At 55.4% G+C, this 19,757-nt stretch overlaps 1 protein-coding gene across 5 annotated transcripts; it reads left to right on the top strand.

Annotated features, from left to right (window-relative positions):
• The first annotated feature begins 3,276 nt into the window (after positions 1 to 3,276).
• On the top strand, positions 3,277 to 18,450 carry DNAJB5 (DnaJ heat shock protein family (Hsp40) member B5). 5 transcript variants are annotated; one of them, XM_052670624.1, is made up of 4 exons: positions 3,277 to 3,360; positions 8,760 to 9,007; positions 12,141 to 12,739; positions 16,559 to 18,450. In XM_052670624.1, the coding sequence occupies exons 2-4, from the start codon at positions 8,797 to 8,799 to the stop codon at positions 16,790 to 16,792; spliced, it is 1,044 nt and encodes a 347-aa protein (XP_052526584.1). In that variant the 5' UTR covers positions 3,277 to 3,360; positions 8,760 to 8,796; the 3' UTR covers positions 16,793 to 18,450. The 5 variants fall into 5 exon arrangements, with proteins under 5 accessions (XP_052526584.1, XP_052526582.1, XP_052526581.1 ...); XM_052670622.1 differs by lacking the exon at positions 3,277 to 3,360 and adding an exon at positions 4,648 to 4,820; XM_052670621.1 differs by lacking the exon at positions 3,277 to 3,360 and adding an exon at positions 4,851 to 5,565.
• The last annotated feature ends 1,307 nt before the right edge of the window (positions 18,451 to 19,757 follow it).

The following is a 19,757-nucleotide window of genomic DNA, read 5'->3' as shown; positions in this document are numbered from 1 at the left end:
GCAAGGACAAACTAAACATCACCATCATCACCAACAGCCGTTTCCGTCCCCTTCCTCCCAAGTGCCCTCAGGAGTCAGGGGAGACTGATGAGATGCAGTGTCACAAGGACGTGGGAGAGGCTGCTGGAACAAAATATTCCGGTGCTGCTGCTGCCTTCAGTGGCTTTCAAGACCAGCCCGGATAAAGCCCTAAGCAACAATCTGTGATCCCACGTCTGAGCCTGTTTTGAGCAGGGCTTTGGGCAAGACACCTCCTGGACACCCTTTCATGCTCAGTGTCAGGCAGGCCTTGTGCTGAGGCTCCCGAGAATGGTGGAGGTACTGGTGGCTGGCAGAGCCACCTCAATTGGATGGTCTCCTCCGGGGACAGACCAGAGGCTGCCAGAGTACGGAGGAACAGAATGTGCCCTCATGACCAAGCTCACCTACACAGCATGCAGGCTGAAGCTGACCCCAAGACCTGGAAGACAACCCACCACCAGCACCACCTTGCAGATATGACCGCTTGAGATCACAGCTAGGACACTAACCGGTAGGGAAGGAGGTGGCTACTCAGCAATAAAAAATAAAGAGTGATACAGTAATTTAATAAAAAAGAAGGAAAAAAAAAAACCAAACGGATATGGCTTTTTCTTTCAGCCCTTTCCTCATCCTGCAGCTCCGGGTGCTGAAAAAGGAGGGTGGCATCTCTGAGGATGGGAACAGGCAGGAAGAAGAGACAGCACCAAATACGTGGGCGCTGCTCCCACTGTAGAGAACAGAGTACAAACCCTGATGCTGCCGCCAAGCCCGGTGTCCTCAGATGTATCTTTGGAGCTTGCCCAGCCAGACTTCCACGTGTCACATGGATTGGGAGAGCCTAAGCAGGACTGGGGGCACTGTGGCAGTGAGTGCCATGGCTCCTGCCTGTCTGCTCAGCCATGCTGGGATCTGTGCACCCAAGGCTGAGGAGTGTCCCACATAAGCTTCCAGCCTGAGGAGGCTGCGGTAGAGCCATGGGAGAGGCCTGTGTTTACTGCTTTTACAGCAGCAGGGACTCAGCATCTAACATGCATATATGGAGTTGCAGAGCTCAATGGCCTCATCTGCTGTTCTGACCTTCAAACACTAGATAATTATGTAAGATGTTTCATCAGAAAAACGGTCCCACTGCTTCGAGCCATGGTTCCCAGCCTCCCCACTCTCTCTCCCTGGGATGAAGCTCATTTGCTAAGGCAGGCTTTGGGAAGAGATGAAGATTGGGGTGACACCTTCACAGTGTGCTCCTTGACCCCAGCAGCTCACAGCCCGGGAAATTTCTCAGCCAGAAAAATCACCACCGTGCTCACCAATCTGCAGTGGATTTTCTCTTTGCTTAATTGCATTTTGACCCCAGACAAGTTTTTCACACCTTCAGCATCCTCCTCATCAAAGTCAGCAGCTCCACAGGTTAATCCCGAACTGCTGCAGGAAGCACACTCTTGCCCCGAGGTACCACTGCCAATTTTAGCACGTGATGGCAGCAAGCTCTTTAAAGGAAGAGAGCTCGAGCAGCCATTCCCTGCTCAGCTTCCCCCAGACACACATGATTTTATTATTCTCCGTCATCCCTCCCTCAGTCATCTCTTCCCCCAGACGGAAGAGAGCTAGTTTATGTAATTGTTCCTTGTATGGAAACTGCTTCATACCCTTAATTATTCCCATCACCCTTCCCTGTGTTTTTCTAGCATTTCTTTAAAAGGGTGCCGGATGTGCTGGTGGATAATAGACTGTGGAAGAGCAACTTTGGTTAAAGAGGACACAGCCAACCACAGCACCCAGAAAGGGAGGCAGGGGCTCTGCTGACCCTCCTCCTGCCCTGCTTTTGGCAGCCTCCAGGCTGCATTCAGGCCCCATGCTGCAGCCTCCCAGTAAACGCGCCTGTTCCCACTGTCCTTGTTTCAGCCCACACAGCTGCACACCAAGCGGTCGTTTTTGAATGCAGACAAGGTCAGAGCCTGCTGTGCCCCAGGGCTGCAATGCCTTCGCTGATGAATGACTCAGAAAGGGAGCTGAAGGAGTTTGCAAGCCCAGGGCACTGGCATCACACTGCATGAGAGGCACAAGCCCTTTGTAGCAAGAGCAGCAATCCCTCAAGGCACACAGGTAGCAAAACAAATAGACAGCAAGATAGACAGATAACAGTAAGTGCTGGTTTAATATCACGATGAGTCAGATGCTGCGCGAAGAGCACAGTGCAAACACTGACTCTTCCAGTTCAGGAATGGGCAGAAATGATCATGGGCAGCCACCTGTATGCCACCAGGAGACAGCAAATGCATCACCGGCCCCAGCACAGGGCCAGGCAGGGGGACCCATGCTGCGACTGATCTGCTGCAGAACCAAACATCCCCCTGAAATACCCCATTCAGAAACCTCCTCCATTTGGCTACAACGACACGGCACTTGCATCACGACAGCAGCACATTACGCACATCACCTCCCAGCTCTAAAGTCAGGACTTTATGGGTGCAGGCTCCAGAGAAGTCTTCCAAACAGGCACAAGTCACAGAACTATGGCTTCCCAAAGGGCGGCTCTTCCTGCAAGGCACAGCCCTCGGGAAGCCAAGATAACAGCACGAGCCGTGCGGGGAGCAGCAGTGCCCAGCCCTGCACGCTGACACGCAGCGCTCGGCAGCCACAGCGGCACCCGGTCCTGCCTGGGATCTGCACCTCCACAGTGAATCGGCACCATCCTGCCCTCCACAGAGACGGCCCCTGTTAGGAGCAGGAACCCACACCCTACGCACGGCTCCAGGCACACAGACCCGCTGCTGTCTCCCTGGGACAGCTCAGTCCAAGGGAGCCCTCGGTGCTGCACTGCCCACCCGAGGTCGCCGCCAGGCTCTGCCGCTACCTGCCGGGACCCAACATGGCGGCCCGTCCGGCCCCACGCCCGCTGGAGGGGCGCCGCGCTGCGCCCCGTGACGTCACACGTTCCAGAAGGTTCGCGAGGGCATCCCGCCGCTCTCCAACGCCTCACGAGTGCTGCGAGGGGGGGCGGAGCCTCGAGCCGAGCCTACACCCAATGACAGCGCGCGGGAGGGGCGGTATCGGCTTGAACTGTCCAATGACCGGTGGCGGATAGAGAGGAGGGGCGCCTCGGCTCCACCCACTCCCTTCTCCTCGCCTTCCGAAAGGCGAAAACCAATCAGCGCGGCTTTCTGCGGGGACGGACGCCACCTGCATCCAATAGAACACGGCGGGGCGGGGCCGGCACCACCTCCGCTCCACTCTTTGCCGGGGAGCGCGGGCGGGACTCCCCAGACGTCACGGCTAGTGGGGGCGGGAGAGGGGGCGGCAGAGTGCGTGCGTGCGCGGCGCCCCGGGACAGCGCGAGCGGTGAGTGCCGGCGGCGCCGGGACCGGTCCTGCCGGGACCGTGTGGATGGGGCCCGACGCCGCCCTCGAAGCCGCCCTGTGGGGTGTCAGCGTGTCCCCTTGGGGGGGCCGCAGCCCCGCTGCGGGTGTGACATCAATGTCCCCCCTGGGGGTGGGAGGAAGGGGCTCGTGCCCCCCTCGCTGCGAATCACAGCGCATCCGGGGAGCGGCAGGGAAGGGTTTAACACGAAATGCTGGCGAGGAGGGAGTTAACAACCTCCGACCCCCACAGTGTAATTTTGTGACCTCCCGCCCTAACTCCCCACCTGCCCCATGAGGAGTGGAGCGGGTGTCGAGGGAACGGCTAACCTCCTCCTCCCCCCCATCCGGGTCGTAGCGTGTTGACACGGAGCCTGCAAGGAAGGAGTTAATCCCTGTCCCTAACCAAGGTGACAGTGTGTGGGGAGGGCAAAGGGTTAACTCTGCCTTTCCTACCCACCCCACGGCCCCAATTCCCAGTCGGGGTCACTTCGCCATGCTCGGGGACAGCGCAGTGGGTTGGGGGCAATCTGCTCCACGTGGGTCATGGAGGGGCTGCGGGGAGGAGGGGGGGTCTGCAGTCCTATCAGTGGAAAATGGGGGTCACCGAATGGGAGAGCGGTGCGGAGGCTGTGCCCCATCCCTACCTGGTGCCAGTGTGGAAACTGGGAACCCTCTGTGGGAGGGGAGGGGGCTTTTTACTCCAGCCCCACTCAAGGATGGATGCTCCGATGGGGCCACAAAGGGAGCCCCTATGGGGAGTTAATTCCATCCAAATGCAGGCATCTCCAGAGCGGGACAGGGAGTGGGGTCCCGATGTGGGAAGAAGATGAGTCCCATCCCCACACTTGGGCTGGGAGTGGGGAGCCCACTCGGGGTGAACCCCTCATGAGGGCATCCGGCAGGAGCGCAGATGGGAACCCCGTGTGGGGAGTGAAGTGAGGGCTCCTTGAATCCGATGGCATCCCAGTGGGGCTGGGTAGAGTGGGGAGCCCCATCCTGATGAGGCTGCTAATGAGGCTGGGAATGGGGTGAGGAGGGGACTCAGCCCCATTCCTATGAAATTATCTCCTTGGGGCTGGAAAAAACTGGGGAGACCTTCAATGGAAGCACTGGGGATGATTAGCCCCCTCCCCACACGCAGGGGCGGGCTCACCCCATCCCCACGCAGGTGCTGGGTTGGGGAGGGGGTTGGGGGGGGCTGGCGGTGGGGCGGGGGAAAGCGGGCGGTGCGTGTGGGGGCCTGGGGAAGGGATGATTCATTGCGTGTACTCATGACATCGCTGGCTGCTTCTCTGCGACTGGCAGCCAGCACGGGCACGGGTGGCTCTGCCTGCCCCGCTGCCGCGCTCCCCTTGTGCTGCCTGACCAAACTTGGGCTTCATCTGCCTGCCCCGGTGCTGCCATGCCGGCCATCCTGCTTTTCTGGAGCCGCGCGGAGAGGTATGCATCCACCCCAAGCCTTGGGGCTGCGGGGTTTATCCCTGAGATGGGGACACGGTGCCCAGGGCACCTGCGGAAGGATGCTCAGCTCCAAAGTTACTGTGGGCTTCAGGGGGGAGGACGGGATGGCATCGGGTTTCTCTCAATGAAGGTGATCCCAGAAGGAGGTTTTGTGCCGTTTGGGCTGCAGCTGCCAATGAGACTGCATCCGCTGAACCCATTCTGCTTGTGCCTGGGGAGGGGGCCCCGGGGGACAAAGCTCTCCACGACTTTTCCCCGCCTCGCGCATCGATGCCGTCCTACTTTTCTCCCTCCCTTTGTGGGTGCAGCAGCCTGACAGAGGGAGCGCACCATTCATTCTGCAGAGCGCGGGGACTCCCTGCCCTCAGCCGGGGTCAGGGACGGCGGCGGCGAAAGGGCGGCTGAGGGCTGGGATACAGGCAGGGCACGCAGTGCTGCTGCGGAAATGTCTTAGTGTGGGAGCTCTGTGCCTCCCGGCACCAGCAATCTGCCAGAAACCAATGAGAGGAAAATCACTGCCTGCCGAGCGCCTTCATTGATGGGTTTCGGCGGCGGGGAGGGGATGGCAGCGCACAAAGGACGTCGCGCTCGCCCCGTGCTGAGGACGCGCTGGCACTGACGCCCGCATCCTCGCTGCACCCGCTGTCCTTGAGGTGATGTTTAAAATAAAATTAGAGCCTTTACGAAGGAGCGCTTGGAGCATGAATGTGTTTATGAAGTTTCGGTAAGTGGCTTTCTGTGTGTCTTGTGAGAATCGCTGTGGTTCGAGCGCACGCGGTGCCCTGGCGCCGCTTATCGCCCCGCTGTGACCTCATGGTCTGGGATGGAAAATCTTAGTGGGACCGCTCTCATTGTGGGTTTGTTCCCTTACATGACTGCGGAGCAGGGAGATTACGTCAAATGATTGCTATTCAGCCGCTTGCCCATCCTGGGGCTGGGTGATCTGATGTCATGTGTAGTGCTGGAACAAAGGTCTCGCTGCCTTTTTGTTAAGGGGGGAGCGGGGTTATCTGTGCAGTGCTTTGCTTCGTGTTTTTCCGAGATCGGCAGCACCTTTCACTGCGGTGTCCTGGCTCGGAAGGCAAATCTGAAATGCTGAAATCCTCGCCCATCACAATGCTCCTCACCCACCATCTCAGCAGCAATTTCCCCTGCTCTCGACAGGGTTAAATGGGAAGGCAGTGAAGGATGATTGAGCAGAAGGGGAGAGTGGGGCTGTGCTTGGCACAGCTGATGTCGGGAGGTGGGAGGGAGGCTGTGCGGGGACAGAGTCGTGTTTTACCACCACACGTGTGACGCTCGCCTCCGAAGTGTGTCTGGACCCAGCGGGTCACCGTCTGGGCACCCCACGGCAGCAGCGGTGAGCGGGGGGGGAGGCACAGGGTGCGCCATCCCAATGGCTGGGAGAGGGACTGGTGGTGCCCAGGGATGGGCTGGAGCCCAGCACGCGTCCTGCCAGCCAAAGACCTCTTGGTGGTGCATGCAGGTTTGGGCAGGGTTTGCTGTAAGGTTGTATGAATCGCTGTGGGGTCTGTGGTAGCACCAATTTGGGTGAAGTCTGCTGTTCAGGGCATAGAAGCAGTTTGTCTGCAGGCTGCTGTTTGATCTTGCTGCAGGTGGCCCGTTTTCCTTAGGGGTATCTCAGATAGGAGCTTCTGTGCATGTGGAGGCTGCGTCCTGGGCTGGATGGGTGTGTTGGGCTGCCACTACCCCTGGGCAAGGACTTTGGCTGTGGTAGTGCTTTGTTTCTATGGCGTGGCACAAAACAACCTTTTGGACCACCTGTGGGGACCCACTGCGTCCCCCACACCTTGTCACAGGTTCCTGCTGGGAGTCATAGAGCAGATGCAGATGGTGGTGGGCACGGGGTAGAGCATCTCGTAATGGCTGTGTGGGCTCAGCGGCTCTTAGCACAGAAGCTGGAGGGCTGTGCTGGTACAGAAACGTGCTGGCATTTAGAAGCTGGGATCTGAAGATGCTGTAGGATGCTCTTTACGCCCCCAGAGGCCTTCTCATGTCTCTAACAATAGCTCGGTGCTGCCTCTCCATTCTGCCCCACAGGCATATGGGGCAGAGTCTGGTGTCTGGCCCCATCCTCCAGACCTGAAGCTATGTAATGTTGTGGAGCTGGAGCAGAAGGGGTAAAACTGGTGGTTTGGAGGAAGGCAGAATCATAAAATCATTAAGGTCAAAAAAAGACCTCTAAGGTCATCTACTCCAACCATCAACCCATTACCACCATGCCCAATAAACCATGTCCCTGTGGTTGGACCCAGTGGGTCCAAGCCTTTGCCATGGATGCCAGGGTCATTGTGCAGCCCTGCAGATGTGGTCCAGCAGCGGGCAGCAGGCTGGCAGCCTCCTCTGCTCTAGCATAACAAGGGTAACCCCCAAGACCTCCACTGGGTCTGGTTGGAGCAAGGACAGGAGAATGCCTGATGGCCCTGAAGATGGACAGCTGATGCAGAAACACGTCTGCTGAAGGGGCACAGAAGGCTGGAGCTGCCCAGGAGGAGCTAGGCTGGCATTAGAGCATGGGTCTAGAGAGGGGAGTGGGAGTGAGCACAAGTGCTTAGTGAAACACACTGAGGATCAGAGGATTGGCTAGGGCAAGGGCTGCGGGAGAGCACAGCAAGGATATTAGGTTGGATATCAGGAAAAAATTCTTTTCAGAAAGAGTGGTGAGGCTTTGGAACAGGCTGCCTGGAGAGATGATAGAATCGCTGTCCCTGGAGGTGTTCAAGTAATGTGGAGGTGTGGCACTGAGGGATATGGTCACTGGGCATGGTGGGGGTGAATTGGGGTTAGACTTGGTGATCTTAGTGGTCTTTTCCAGCCCTAATGATTCTAGGATTCTAAGGAGGAGGTACCTGGTGTGGGTTGGCTTGGGAGGATTGGAGCCTTCAGTGGGGAAACCGACTGGGAAAAGACAATGGAAAATGTTATTTGGGAAGTGTGGCCTCGTGACTCATTGAGCTGCTCCCCAAGTTTCCATGATCGTGCCGGTTCACTGTGCGCTCAGCGTGCCTGTGGAGTGAATTAACTGCCGCCCCTTTTTCTTGGGCTATGGCTGTTGGGTTTTCAATGCCTTAGTATAGGCATGGCTTGGTCCTGAGCCTCCCACATGATGGAGAAAGTGAGTGCAGGGAGCTGCTGCCTGTGCTGACCTCACTGCATCGTGTCAGGCTGCGATGGCATTTCACCGTCTCTTATAACACTTAATAATTCTGGCTTACTGCAGTGGTTACATGGAGGCTCTAAGGGAGTGCAAGTCAGGCTAGAAAGCATTTAATTTAATTTTTTATTTTTTTTTAAGAAAAAAGCCTCCCACCATCGCAAGATGTTTCTGTCTAACGGCTTCGTTCCCTCTGCGCTAAATACAAATTACAGCTCTGACATGCTGGAAGCACTTATCTCCAGCTGAATGCCAATTGCTTTCAGGAACAAAATGTTTGAAGTTCCTCTAAGGTGAGCACGGCGGCGCAGTCCCCGCTGCTCCCCCAGCACTGTTGGTGCCCGGTATGGGGCTGCAGATCCCCGTGGGGGAGGGAGGGCACGGCTGCATTTAGCCTGTCACGCCTACAGCAGCCTCGGTGACGTCCTCGCCCCTATAAGCACCCTGCTCATCGTGTGGTGCTCCCTGTCCAGCGAGCGGAGCGCGCGGGATGGCTCCTTCTGTCCCTGCCTTGGCAATGGGGCAGGGGAAGCTGCAGCCAAGGGAAGCGCTGGCCGTGCCGCATTAAAGCATCCCTGTGCTTTGCCTCTGCCCCGCCTCGGAGGAGAACTTGAGTTGGGGTGGCTGCGGTGCTGCTGGATGGTACGATGCGGGGTGCTCTGTGATAAGTGGGTGCTGATCCCACCTCCCGCTGTGCCCCAGTGCTGCGTTCACCTTACAGAGTGCCATCTTTCTGCTTTCAGGAATAAGTACTCAGCGCCTGGCAACGTCACCGCCGTCATGGGGAAGGACTACTACAAGATTTTGGGCATCCAGTCTGGAGCCAACGAGGATGAAATCAAGAAAGCCTACCGGAAAATGGCCCTCAAGTATCACCCCGATAAGAATAAAGACCCCAGTGCCGAGGAGAAGTTCAAGGAGATCGCGGAGGCTTACGACGTGCTGAGTGACCCCAAAAAGCGAGCTGTGTACGACCAGTATGGGGAGGAAGGTAAGGGGACGATGGGGGGGGAACACAGAGGCATCCCAGGCTCCTGAGGAGGTTGGTAGGGGTGAGATGGGGTGCTAACGCCCAACTTGCAGTACCTCCAAGTGGGAGTTGAAGTGGGAGAATCACTTCTCCACCAGTCCTGCTTTGCTCTGCTGCCAGAAATAACGCCCTGACCCATTTCCCCGCTCCCCAGCCAAGGAGACGGCACCTAGTGTTTGGCAGTGCCGCCCCAAAAAGCTGAATGCTGAGGTGATGGAGGAGAATGGAGCCTGTGTGCTGGGACGGTGCTAGAGCACCTTTTCCTCGACCTAAATTTCCATCACAGCAGTGCTCTCTTTGCCTGGATGTCCCCCACAGGTTCCCTGTTCACGTGCTGCCAGCCCCACTTTTCTCCCTGGGACAGGCTGACCTACATGATTCAAAGCTTTTCCCAATTTAAGTAATAGGTTTTTTTGTTTTGAAACCAAGCGGCTGCTGTTGTCTCCCTGTTGGCATGGAGGAGGAGAGCAGCTCCACCACACACAGCCTTATTAGTCGAATATGGAAGCCTGCAACCCCATTTGCTGAGGGTGAGGAGAGCACTGAATAGCATCGGCATTAATCAGCCGGGGACTTGGGTGCTGAAAAGAGCAGCAGGTCCACTGTGCTCTGTGGAAGGTGCAGCCCCTCCTGGGGGCCCAGCAAGCAGGTGCACCTGCTCTTGGGACAGCAGAGATTCCTTTGTTGGCCCAGCTGGCATAGAACAGGCTCTGTGCTGTGCAATCTTAAGGGACAAGACTTGAGAGGGGACAGAGTTTTGCTGCTGACCGATGGAAATTATGTGCACTCCTGAAAGATGCTGGAGAATGAGAAGTATCTGAAACTTAAGCAAAAAGCAGAGGAGCTCTGTGAAGAAGTGACCAGAGGTTGTCAGCAGTCAGGGTGTGAGAGCAGACCTGGGGAAAATCCCTCTAGGTTTATTTGAGCAAATCTTGGGTGAAGTTCCAGGAAATCTCTGTCTAGCAGTGTGCTGCCTATAGGCATTACTCAACCCGTTATTTGTGTCACAGCCACAGGGGATGCACAGAGCCACGGTGATTTGCTGCTGTTTAAAATTAGAAGCAGCTTTCTCCAGGGAGAAAGTAGCATTTCCTTGGGGGCACCGCTGAAATCAGACCCTGCCTTTGCCTTTGATGGGCATCGTGGAATTAAAGCAACTGTGTAAAGGTGAAAGCTTCTGGTTGCACAGTCCAGGGTCAGAGTCCATCAGCAGGGGCTGCTGAAGTAAGAGTGAGTTCAGTAGTGCAGAAGAAAATAGCTGTGGAGGAACAGCCCCTCATGACAGTGGGGCTTGGAGCTGATTGTACCTCGTTGTCCCTGGCCCCATAGCTAGATTTGGGATTGAGTTACCCAAAACAGAAGCAGCAGCAGGTTCAGCCCTTAGGGGACATGGGGTTGCCTGCAGAAATCCCAGCATCTGCTCCACAGAGCTCAAGCACCAGCAACACCAAGTGCCTTCAGTGAGCAGTGCTGGTGGCCCCAGCACATTCAGTCATCTCCCATCTGCTCTGTGCTGCTGAGCATCTGTGGGCTTTTTGCATGTGCAAGGGCAGGGCTTGGATTTCCCTGTGGCTGGTAGCCACTGAATTATTTCCAGAGTTCCCTGGTTAGTAGCCCAGTCTCTGCTGCCCATAGTCATGCACCAGGACACTTCCAGTTGGGAGAGAGTGACCCATCCCTGGGGTTGGGAAATACTGTCTCCCATTGCACATCTGGGACAATAACTGAGCTATAGCTTGCAGCAACGTGATCCAGGTGTCAGTATTTGGAGAGTTTTCTGGGCCCCACGGAATGAGATGGGCTTGCGAGGTTTGCTTCTCCTGCCCTACAGCCCAGCCCCCAACCTGGGAACCATGCCAGAGAAAGGTGAAGCTCTCAAAACTAGACCTGCACAGCTGAGAGGTAGGAGAGGAATGTTGCTGCTCTTTTCACCCCCTGTGGAGCTGTGGACCCCACGAGGAGGCTGAGAGCCCAACTGGGCAAAGGAAATCCCAGCTAGGGAGAGTGTGAGAGGAAGAAAAAGTTCTCTTCCACCCAGGAGGATAAGCTCCGCAGTCAGAGCATGTCCCCTCTGTGTTTTTCCCCTCCTGCTGCCAACAGTGAGGATGGTACTGGCACAACAGCAACCCATCAGAAATAGTCCTTTACTATCACCAGCATGCCCTGAAAATAGCTCTTGAGTCTGGCTTGTGTTAACCTTTCCCTGGTCAAAAAATGGGCCCCCAGAGGCATCTTATTGGTGTGACCTCTAGGGATTACCTGTGGTACAGCTGTCAGTGTAGTTCACCTTGGGTAGCAGATAACTCACCCACGGTGGGTTTTGTGTGATCCTTGACTGAGTATTGTTGACTAAATGATGGCCAGAGCACTGACCATGGCAAATCTGCTCCACCTGCCGCTCACAGTGGCAGATGGTGGGATTCTTAGCCTCCTGTAATGCGCAGGGTTTCTTTGGCTAGTTTTCTCTGGACTGGGCAAGGTGTTTGGCAAGAAGTGCTGCTGTTACACTTACAAGTGATGAGGTTGTGCTATGGGACTGGAAGGGTTCACTTGTTCAGGCTTGGAAAGCACAACAGGATGGAAGGAAGCCTGCCAACAGGGAAAAAAAGGATATGGGCTAGTCATGAAATATATTGGATGAAAGGAGGTAATCAAGCAAGCATTTCAGGAAGAACAGGACCAGAAGGGCTTTTGACCTTGAGCTTGCTGGGTACAAAATCACAGAATATCCCGAATTGGAAGGGACACATAGATCATCCAACTCATGGCTCCTTACAGGACCACACCCAAAATTCAAATCCCCTCTCTGAGAGCATTGTCCAAGCACTTCCTGAGTTCTGGAAAGCTTGGGGTGGAGACTGCTGCCCTGAAGAGCCCGTTCTGTGCCCACCGCCCCCTGCTGAAAAAGCTTTTCCTAATAACCAATCTGACCCTCCTCTGATGCAGCTTCATGCAAAATACAAGCAGGGGTTGAGATGGTGCCTCCCCGGCCTGTGGAGATCATGCTGCTGCTCGAGGAGTACAGGTGCCGTGGGTCTCAGCAGCTTTCTCCTGGCAGGAACATTAATGTCTTCTCTTCTCCATTCTCTTCCAGGTCTTAAGACTGGAGGTGGCTCCTCTGGTGGCTCAGGGAACACTTTCCACTACACGTTCCATGGAGACCCCCACGCCACTTTTGCGTCTTTCTTTGGAGGCTCCAACCCTTTCGATATCTTCTTCGCCAGCAGCCGCTCCCGGATGTTCAATGGCTTTGACCAGGAAGATATGGATATCGATGATGACGATGATCCTTTCAGTGCCTTTGGCCGTTTTGGCTTCAATGGCATTAATGGGGTTCACCGGCGGCACCAGGAGTCCCTGCACACACGGAGGAAGGTCCAAGACCCGCCTGTCATCCATGAGCTCAAGGTGTCCCTGGAAGAGATCTACCACGGCTCCACCAAGAGGATGAAGATCACCCGCAGAAGGCTCAATCCTGATGGCCGGACCATGCGAACTGAGGATAAGATCCTTAACATTGTCATCAAACGGGGTTGGAAGGAGGGAACCAAAATCACATTCCCCAAAGAAGGGGACGCCACCCCAGACAACATCCCTGCTGACATCGTCTTCATCCTCAAGGACAAGCCTCACTCGCACTTCAAGAGGGATGGGACGAATGTGGTCTACACCGCAAACATCAGTCTTAAAGAGGTGAGTGTCGGTGGGAAGGAAATGGCACGGGCTGAGAGGTGGCACGTGGCTGTGCCACATGAACCAGGATGGAAGCCAGGCCTCATCCTGTGCTGATGGGGGACCAGGTAGGGCACGAGAGACCAGTGTTCAGTTTTGGAGAGCTGCTCAACTGCTGTGCTGGGTGTAGAACATGGGTACTGCGATCTCTGCTGAGCGCGTCTGGAGCAAACACAGGTGGTATTTACCCATTTTCTCCCTTACCCGTGTGCCTTAACCCTTCTATTTCAGAGTAGGGCATATGGAAGAGAGCTCAGGTGCTCTGTAGGAACAAGGGAGGACCCAAGCTTTCTGACATAAGTCTGGTGCCTGCCTGTTCTCACAGCCACGCAGCTGTGGCTCTGCTGTCCCACATGGCGATGGTACCTTTTCACCTGGTCAGAAGACAGGGTCACGCCTCATTCTTGCTGAGAACTGCTTCAGCCCAAACAGTTGAATTTTGGGGGGGTTCTTCCTTCCCTAAATACAGAGCAAATTAAACAAAATATTCAGCCTGTGAGCAAAATGCAGCACATTCCTGCCATCAGTCCTGGAGGTCACAGCGCAACTCATGCCAGAGCAGCAAACCAGGTGAAGGTGGGAAAGGAAGGGGAGCTTACCTCAGCTCAAGATGTGCATTCGCTGCTGCTGCTAACTGCTTTTTAATAAATCCCAGCTGGCAGCTGCATTTAACTTTGACGATTATGGCAGCTGCCATTTGCTGTTCCTTTCAGACTGTAGACGCTGTCTGTCTTCTTAATGAGCTCTTTTTTTTTTTTTTTTTTTTCTTTGAAGACAGATTTATGTTCTGAAATTCAGTAGCATTTAATAGAAGTAAGCTCAATGGGCCAGACCTGAGGCAAGGAAACGTGAGCTGCTGAGCGTGCTAGCAAGCTGAGAGCTCTGTGATGACACGGACTGACAGTGGCTGTCCTGGGGTCAAGGGAGCACTGTGGGGCAGGCTAAGCTGGGTGCTCTGAAGCAAGCTCATCTCATGTTAACCTGTAGGATGGGAGCTGATTTTACATCATGGTGCAGAATGGATTCAAACAAAGAGGTTATTCCTGTGTCGAGTGGCCTCTCTAGAAATACTTGGGAGAGGCTGCCTCATTTATGGCATCCTGCATGCTTTATCACAGCTGCTTCCTTCTGTGCACTCCCATATCTGTTAAAATTAACCCCAAGCTGTTAGTCAGTGCCTGACCTGTTAGTCCAGGTGGACAGAGCTGTGTTCAGCTCTGCCTTTGGAGCAGCAAGCTGAGAAACTGCCTGGCTCCTGCCTGCAAGATGTCTGTGGTCTTCATCCAGCTTCCTGTCAACAGAGTATGTGTTGGCATTTGCTTTGCTTGATGCAGTCACAAAGAGAGACTGCTGGAAATTGCTGGTCTGGGCAAATTCCTCATCTCTTTGAGCTGGGCTTCCTGTTCTTTGCACAGCCTCACTGCAGACCAGACATGTGGGGGAGCTGCTGGCCTGGCTGCCATCCTCAGCCCAATGCTTGCCAGGGTAGGGCAGTGCTCTACTGCTTTCATCTTCCATGAGTCGCAGCAGCTTAAGAGCTGCAAAACGTGAGCAGATGCCAGGAGCTCCCCAGCTCCATATGCCATCATCTCAGTATGTGATGGAGCAAATCACAGCACAACCTCTTCATCTAAGCCTACAGCTATAGCCTCTAGTTCTGTCCTCGCGCTTCATCCTTGCAGGAGCCTTGTTTTAGCTGGAGCTTTGAGCTTCAATGCTGGAGCGAGCAGCACAGCACAGTGCCAGCAGGAGCTGGGAGCTGCAGTCCCACTTGTAGTCATGTGCAGATACATGGGGAGGGCAGGAGGACTGGGGACGCAGCATCACCTGCTTCTTTTGTCTTCTTCCCAAACTGTAGTAGGGGTGAACTCAGTCTGCTGGCTCTGTGGTTGGGACTTGCAACCCCCAGAGCTGCCTCCAGCAGTGCCAGGTCAAGCAGAGGTGATGGTGAGGGGTTGCCAAGGATGGGCAGCTGCGTGTCTCCTTGGGGCATGGGTGCTGCAGATGAAGGAAGTGGAGCTAGGCTTCCCTAGAGCCTTGTGGGCTGCAGGGAACTATCCATTCCAAAAATTACAGTGGGTGGCTAAGGGAGGGAGGAGTGACAACACTAACAGCCCTGTCAGCCTCCCAGTAGGATTATCAGCACTGTTGGGTTCTCAGGGAGATGGGAGCAGCAGTACCCCGCAACATCCTTCACCTGACATCACCTTCCCTGAAGTACCAGCAGCCCCCCCATTGCCACGAGCAGAGTGGGACTGCTGCTGACCCAGATAGAGCTCAGCGCTCACAGCTCAGACATCAAACCCACGCCGGTTTCATACCCAGGCAGAAACTGAGACACTTTCTAGGATGCAGGGCAGCTCCCATGGCTGCGCTCACTGCGTCTCGCCCCAATATGGGCTCTTGTGTTGCCTGAACAACCAGTTTTCTTACACGGCAGCAAAGTTGGGCCAGAAGGATAAAAAATAGGAACATACGGTGGAGGAGTGATCGCCTCAAACTCTTACATCTTGGCTCTCACAAGGAAACACTGAGATCCTGTCTGTATGTGCTGTTCCCACCTGCTTCTGCTCCCATCCCACAGCTTTTGCAGGGCAAGAACCGTGCTGGGGGGCAGCACCCATGTGTGAGCCTGGCAGGGCTTTGCTCCATCAACCCCCTGTCCTCTTCTGTGGGTTGGATGCAAACATCCCAGCTGCTTTTCTCCTGCCCTCTTTCCATGTCAAACACTCACTCTGGGAGAAATTTTTCCTGATATTCAACCTGAAACCTGGCTGCAGCCTCCCACCTCCTTAGCCCAAGATCCAAGCCCAGCATGGATGGTGCTGTGTTGGCTTTGCTGCAGAGCCTCAGCAGCACAGAGACTGACAGGAGAGCTGTTCCTGCTGGTGCTTCCTCTTGTGATGGCTCTGGAAGCTTTTTCAGAGGATGCAGCTGCAGAGCATCCTTCCCTTCTTCCTTTTGGGTGTCTTTTGGGGATGGGGGTGGACAAGTGCTTTGTGTGCAGGGCAGGACCAGCCCTAGGAGTCCTCCCCTTCCAGAATTATCGCTCTGCAGCCTCTCTCCTTGCTGAAAGCCTGGAGACACTGCTGCCCACATATACAGCAGAGCTGTCTGAGTTATTTAAGGACACAAGGATTTTCTTGCTGCATTCCCACGTCACGTGGCTTGCTCATGCAGGCTGGTTTGCGGCTGCTGCCGGTTTCTGCAGTAGGCAGCACCCAATTCCAGGGAGGGAATGGCAGCTTTAAAATCACCTCTTGGCTTTGCCATGGGGGAATGGAGGACGAAAAGACCTCCCTGTGGCAGGGATGCAGGGCCCACTGGGGTCACACTCCCCAGGCCTGCGTTTTCAGGTCCTGCCTCACTGCCTCTTCCTTCTTGGGTCACCAAGGTGTAAAAATAGCCGTGGGGCAGCGGCGCGATGCCATAACCCACGGCGGCCCCAGCTTCCAGGAAAGCATGGTGCTGTGCCGCGTGGCTGTGCCGTGCCACGTGCCCTGGGCTGTGCTATAGATAACCCCAGGTCTGCGCAGCGACAGCTGATGCACCGCAGAGGCATCCGATGAGCTCAGCTGGGTTTTCGGCTGCCCCTATCCCCGTCCCGGCTCCCCAGTCAGGTGGCGAGGAGCTAAATTTAGGCCGCTTGTTGTTGGTCATTGGTGGTGCCGTGGGGAGGAGCAGGGATGGGGACTCGGCAACACAGGGTGGGAGGCTCAGGGCTCTCGTGGTGCAGTTACGGGGCCGGCTGATGGTGTGTCTCCCTTCCTGTCCCCTCAGGCCCTATGCGGCTGCACCGTGAACATTCCCACCATTGACGGGAGGGTGATCCCGCTGCCCTGCAACGACATCATCAAGCCGGGCACAGTGAAGAGACTGCGCGGGGAGGGGCTGCCTTTCCCCAAGGCCCCCAGCCAGCGAGGAGACTTGATCGTGGAGTTCAAAATCCGCTTCCCGGACAGAATAGCTCCCCAGACGAGACAGATCCTCAAGCAGCACCTCCCTTGCTCCTAGAGCCCCGGGGACTCTCCTCCAAGCAGCAATACTCCAAATGCACGTGCCGCAGCATCTGGCTCGCACAGAGCAGAGGTGCCAGAGCACTTTCAAATGCAAAAAACCCACTTTTCTTCCCCAAAACTCCCATCTGTCCCACCCACCTCTGCCCCTCTTGCCCCATTTTGTACTCCAGTGGTGGGAGAGTCTCCTGCCCTCACCTCTCTCCCAGCTGCCGCCTTTTTTTGTTTTTTTCAGAGGTCCGGCTTTGCTGCCTCGCACAAGCGCACGGCACAGGCTGTGACTTGGGGATGTGCATCACTTTGTGGTTTTTGTGTCACCCGCTTTTCAAGCCAACCTTCTGACCGGAGGGTGGGATTGTAGGGAGCTCAGAGCAGTGTAAATAGGACTTCACGGGATCTCGCGTCCCTCCGTGTTAGATTTCTCTTCCCTTCTTTGATACTTGCTGCTGTTCAAGGTCCCGCCGTACCGAGGTGCCAAGGAAACCGTCCTGAGCGCGTACGGCCAAGGGACCGCTCCTACCGGACCGCTTCTAACCTGGGACCACAGCACCCAATCCTACTGCGGTCCCCTCTCCTGTGCCAAGACCACCACCGAGTGTCACCTGTGCCAATGGACGGAGCTCAGAGCAGTGGGGACGGTCCCTTCCAGCCTCCTGCCCAGGCTGGGAGCTTTCTTGTTCAGATGTGTTGAGTTTGCATTGCTGCTTTATTTTTTAATACATATATTTAGCTCGTTAGGTAACTCTGTAAGGGTTTTCTCTGCCCGTTTTGGGTTTCCTGGAGTGGTTGACCCCGCTGTTGGGGAGCAGTTCAGCCATACAAACAACCTGCCTGTGAGAGTGGAGAATGTGTGTAGCACAAGACTGGGTGCAAAAGCAGAGCCAAGCGTGAGCAGAGCTGTGGTTTTGACTAGTGTTCGAGTTCAACCTTATGGATTGTAATAGGTAGAGAAATGCACGTGTATATATTTTTCTACAAGGAAGTCTAATTCAGGAGGTGTTTCCGAGTGTGACGGTGGAGCTGAGAGGAGCATGAGGCAATCTGCTTGGTGGTTTGGTTTTCAAATGCTGTATTTTTTTAAAAACTTCGGATTTCCATCAGGAGAATTTTTATATTTCTTACCTTCCTCGGCCAACTCTGCCTCTTGCCATTTTTTTCCCTGGAGGGGCCAGCCGGGCTCCTCCCCCACTGCAGCTCTGCGCCTGCCTGAGCGGCGCGGAGAAAGCCAAGGCGCTTCCCCGGGCACCTTTCTGTGAAGGGAAATCACTGGCTTGAAGCAGGGATCTGGAGGTATACAGCTGTACAGTGCATCACGTGGCAGGAGGACAGCCCGTGGGCATGGGGATAGAGCACTTGCATTATTAAAGCACTACTTAATTTATCAACCAGTTTGACTTCAGGTTGGGGCGCGCCGCCTTTTCCCTCCACTGATCTCTCTGGAGTTCAGCATGCAGAAAACTGGTGGACACTGATGGAGCGAGAAGACAGGTCAGCACACAGATGCAAGCTGCTTTGTTTTTCTCAGTTTCTATGAGACCTGAATGTTTTATAGTGTTTTGGGTTTTTTTTGTTTGTTGTTTTTTTATGTAACTTTTTTTTTTTTTTTTTTTGTAATGTCAGTATTGAAGAAAAATAAAAAATATTTTGAAAAATATAACTCATTGGTATGTGTTGTGGTGGGAGGTGCTCACCCCTGGTACAGGGGAAGGGCCTCGGGCTCCTGCTGGTCCCATCTCTCCCGTTGGAGTGATGCTGGGACCCAGCTCTTCTCAGAGGAACCCCGGTGCTCGGTGAGGAGAGCAGCACAGGATGCAGCCGGGGAAATTCCCTCTGGTGCCAGGAAATCCGCTTGTCCATCGGTGCAGTCAACCCACCAAGGAAGTCCATTCTTTGAGACCTCCCACCCTGGATAGGGCAAGGACCACAGCAAGCTGCTTTGGGAGGAGCTTGAAACGAGGCTTTTCATCAATCCTTCCCTCCCGTTCCCCTCCAGGACTGCGTGTAACCCCGCAGCTTGGTCCTGAGGACAGCAGCAGCCGTGGTCCACCCCTGGTGGCTTCGGAGCAAGCTGGGTCAGGGATTCGATGGGAACAGGGACTGGAGCCGCAGTGAGCACGGCCACCGCCTGCCCTCTGCTGGCAGCAGGAACCCAGTAGGCCCATGGGCTGTGGGGTGATGTCAAACCAGCCTGCAAATCAGCGCCTTGGCCATTGAGACCTCCCCGCCACACACCTCGTGCCCGGTGGAGCCGAGCTTTACGGCTGTGGAGCGCTGAACATGGCTTTAGGGCCACGCCAGGGAGCTCTGGCCATGGCAACATGGGAAGAGCGCAACCAAGCTCCCAGACTCTGTCCGCCTGGGGGCTACTCCAGCCCCAGCCACTGCTCCAGAAGTTCCCAGGGGTGCCAGCCCTTCCACTGGATTTAATCAGTATTTGTAATTAGGAGAGGAGGCAGGGAAATGAGCTCCAAGAAACTGGGACACACAGCACCCCCTGCCTCCTGCCCCAGGCTGCAGGGTGCACAGCAGTGCCGATGCTGGATTTGCCAGCAATGCTGCCCAAGCTCAGCAGTGCATGGTGGCATCCCCAAAGCGCCTGTGAAGAAGAAATCTGCTCAGTGCCAGAGCTGGGTAAGGCTTTTAATAAGTCCAGAAGAGCTCCTAAAGAAATAGCCTTTTACCCTTCCCTGGATTGCAGACAGCACACTTCCCCAAGCAGCAGCACATCCCCACGAGCTGGCAGCGCTGTCCTGACGGCATTGAACGCGGGTGGTGCAAGGACAGCCAGGCACTGTGCTGGAATGGGTCTCTGAACTAGGTCAGACCACCTGAGCAGGCGCTGCCCAGCCTCCCAGGGGCTCCCCCAGCCTCCTCCTGCAGCCAGCAGCAGGTCGCTGTGCTATTTAAGCAGTGTTCTCAGTTTTGGTGCCTACCTACCATTTGGTGGCCAAAGCTGCACATTC

The sequence above is a fragment of the Tympanuchus pallidicinctus genome, unplaced genomic scaffold (genome assembly GCF_026119805.1).
Source record: "Tympanuchus pallidicinctus isolate F22 unplaced genomic scaffold, pur_lepc_1.0 scaffold9, whole genome shotgun sequence".
Classification (NCBI taxonomy): Eukaryota; Metazoa; Chordata; class Aves; order Galliformes; family Phasianidae; genus Tympanuchus; species Tympanuchus pallidicinctus.
This window is presented reverse-complemented; position numbering and strand designations above follow the sequence as displayed.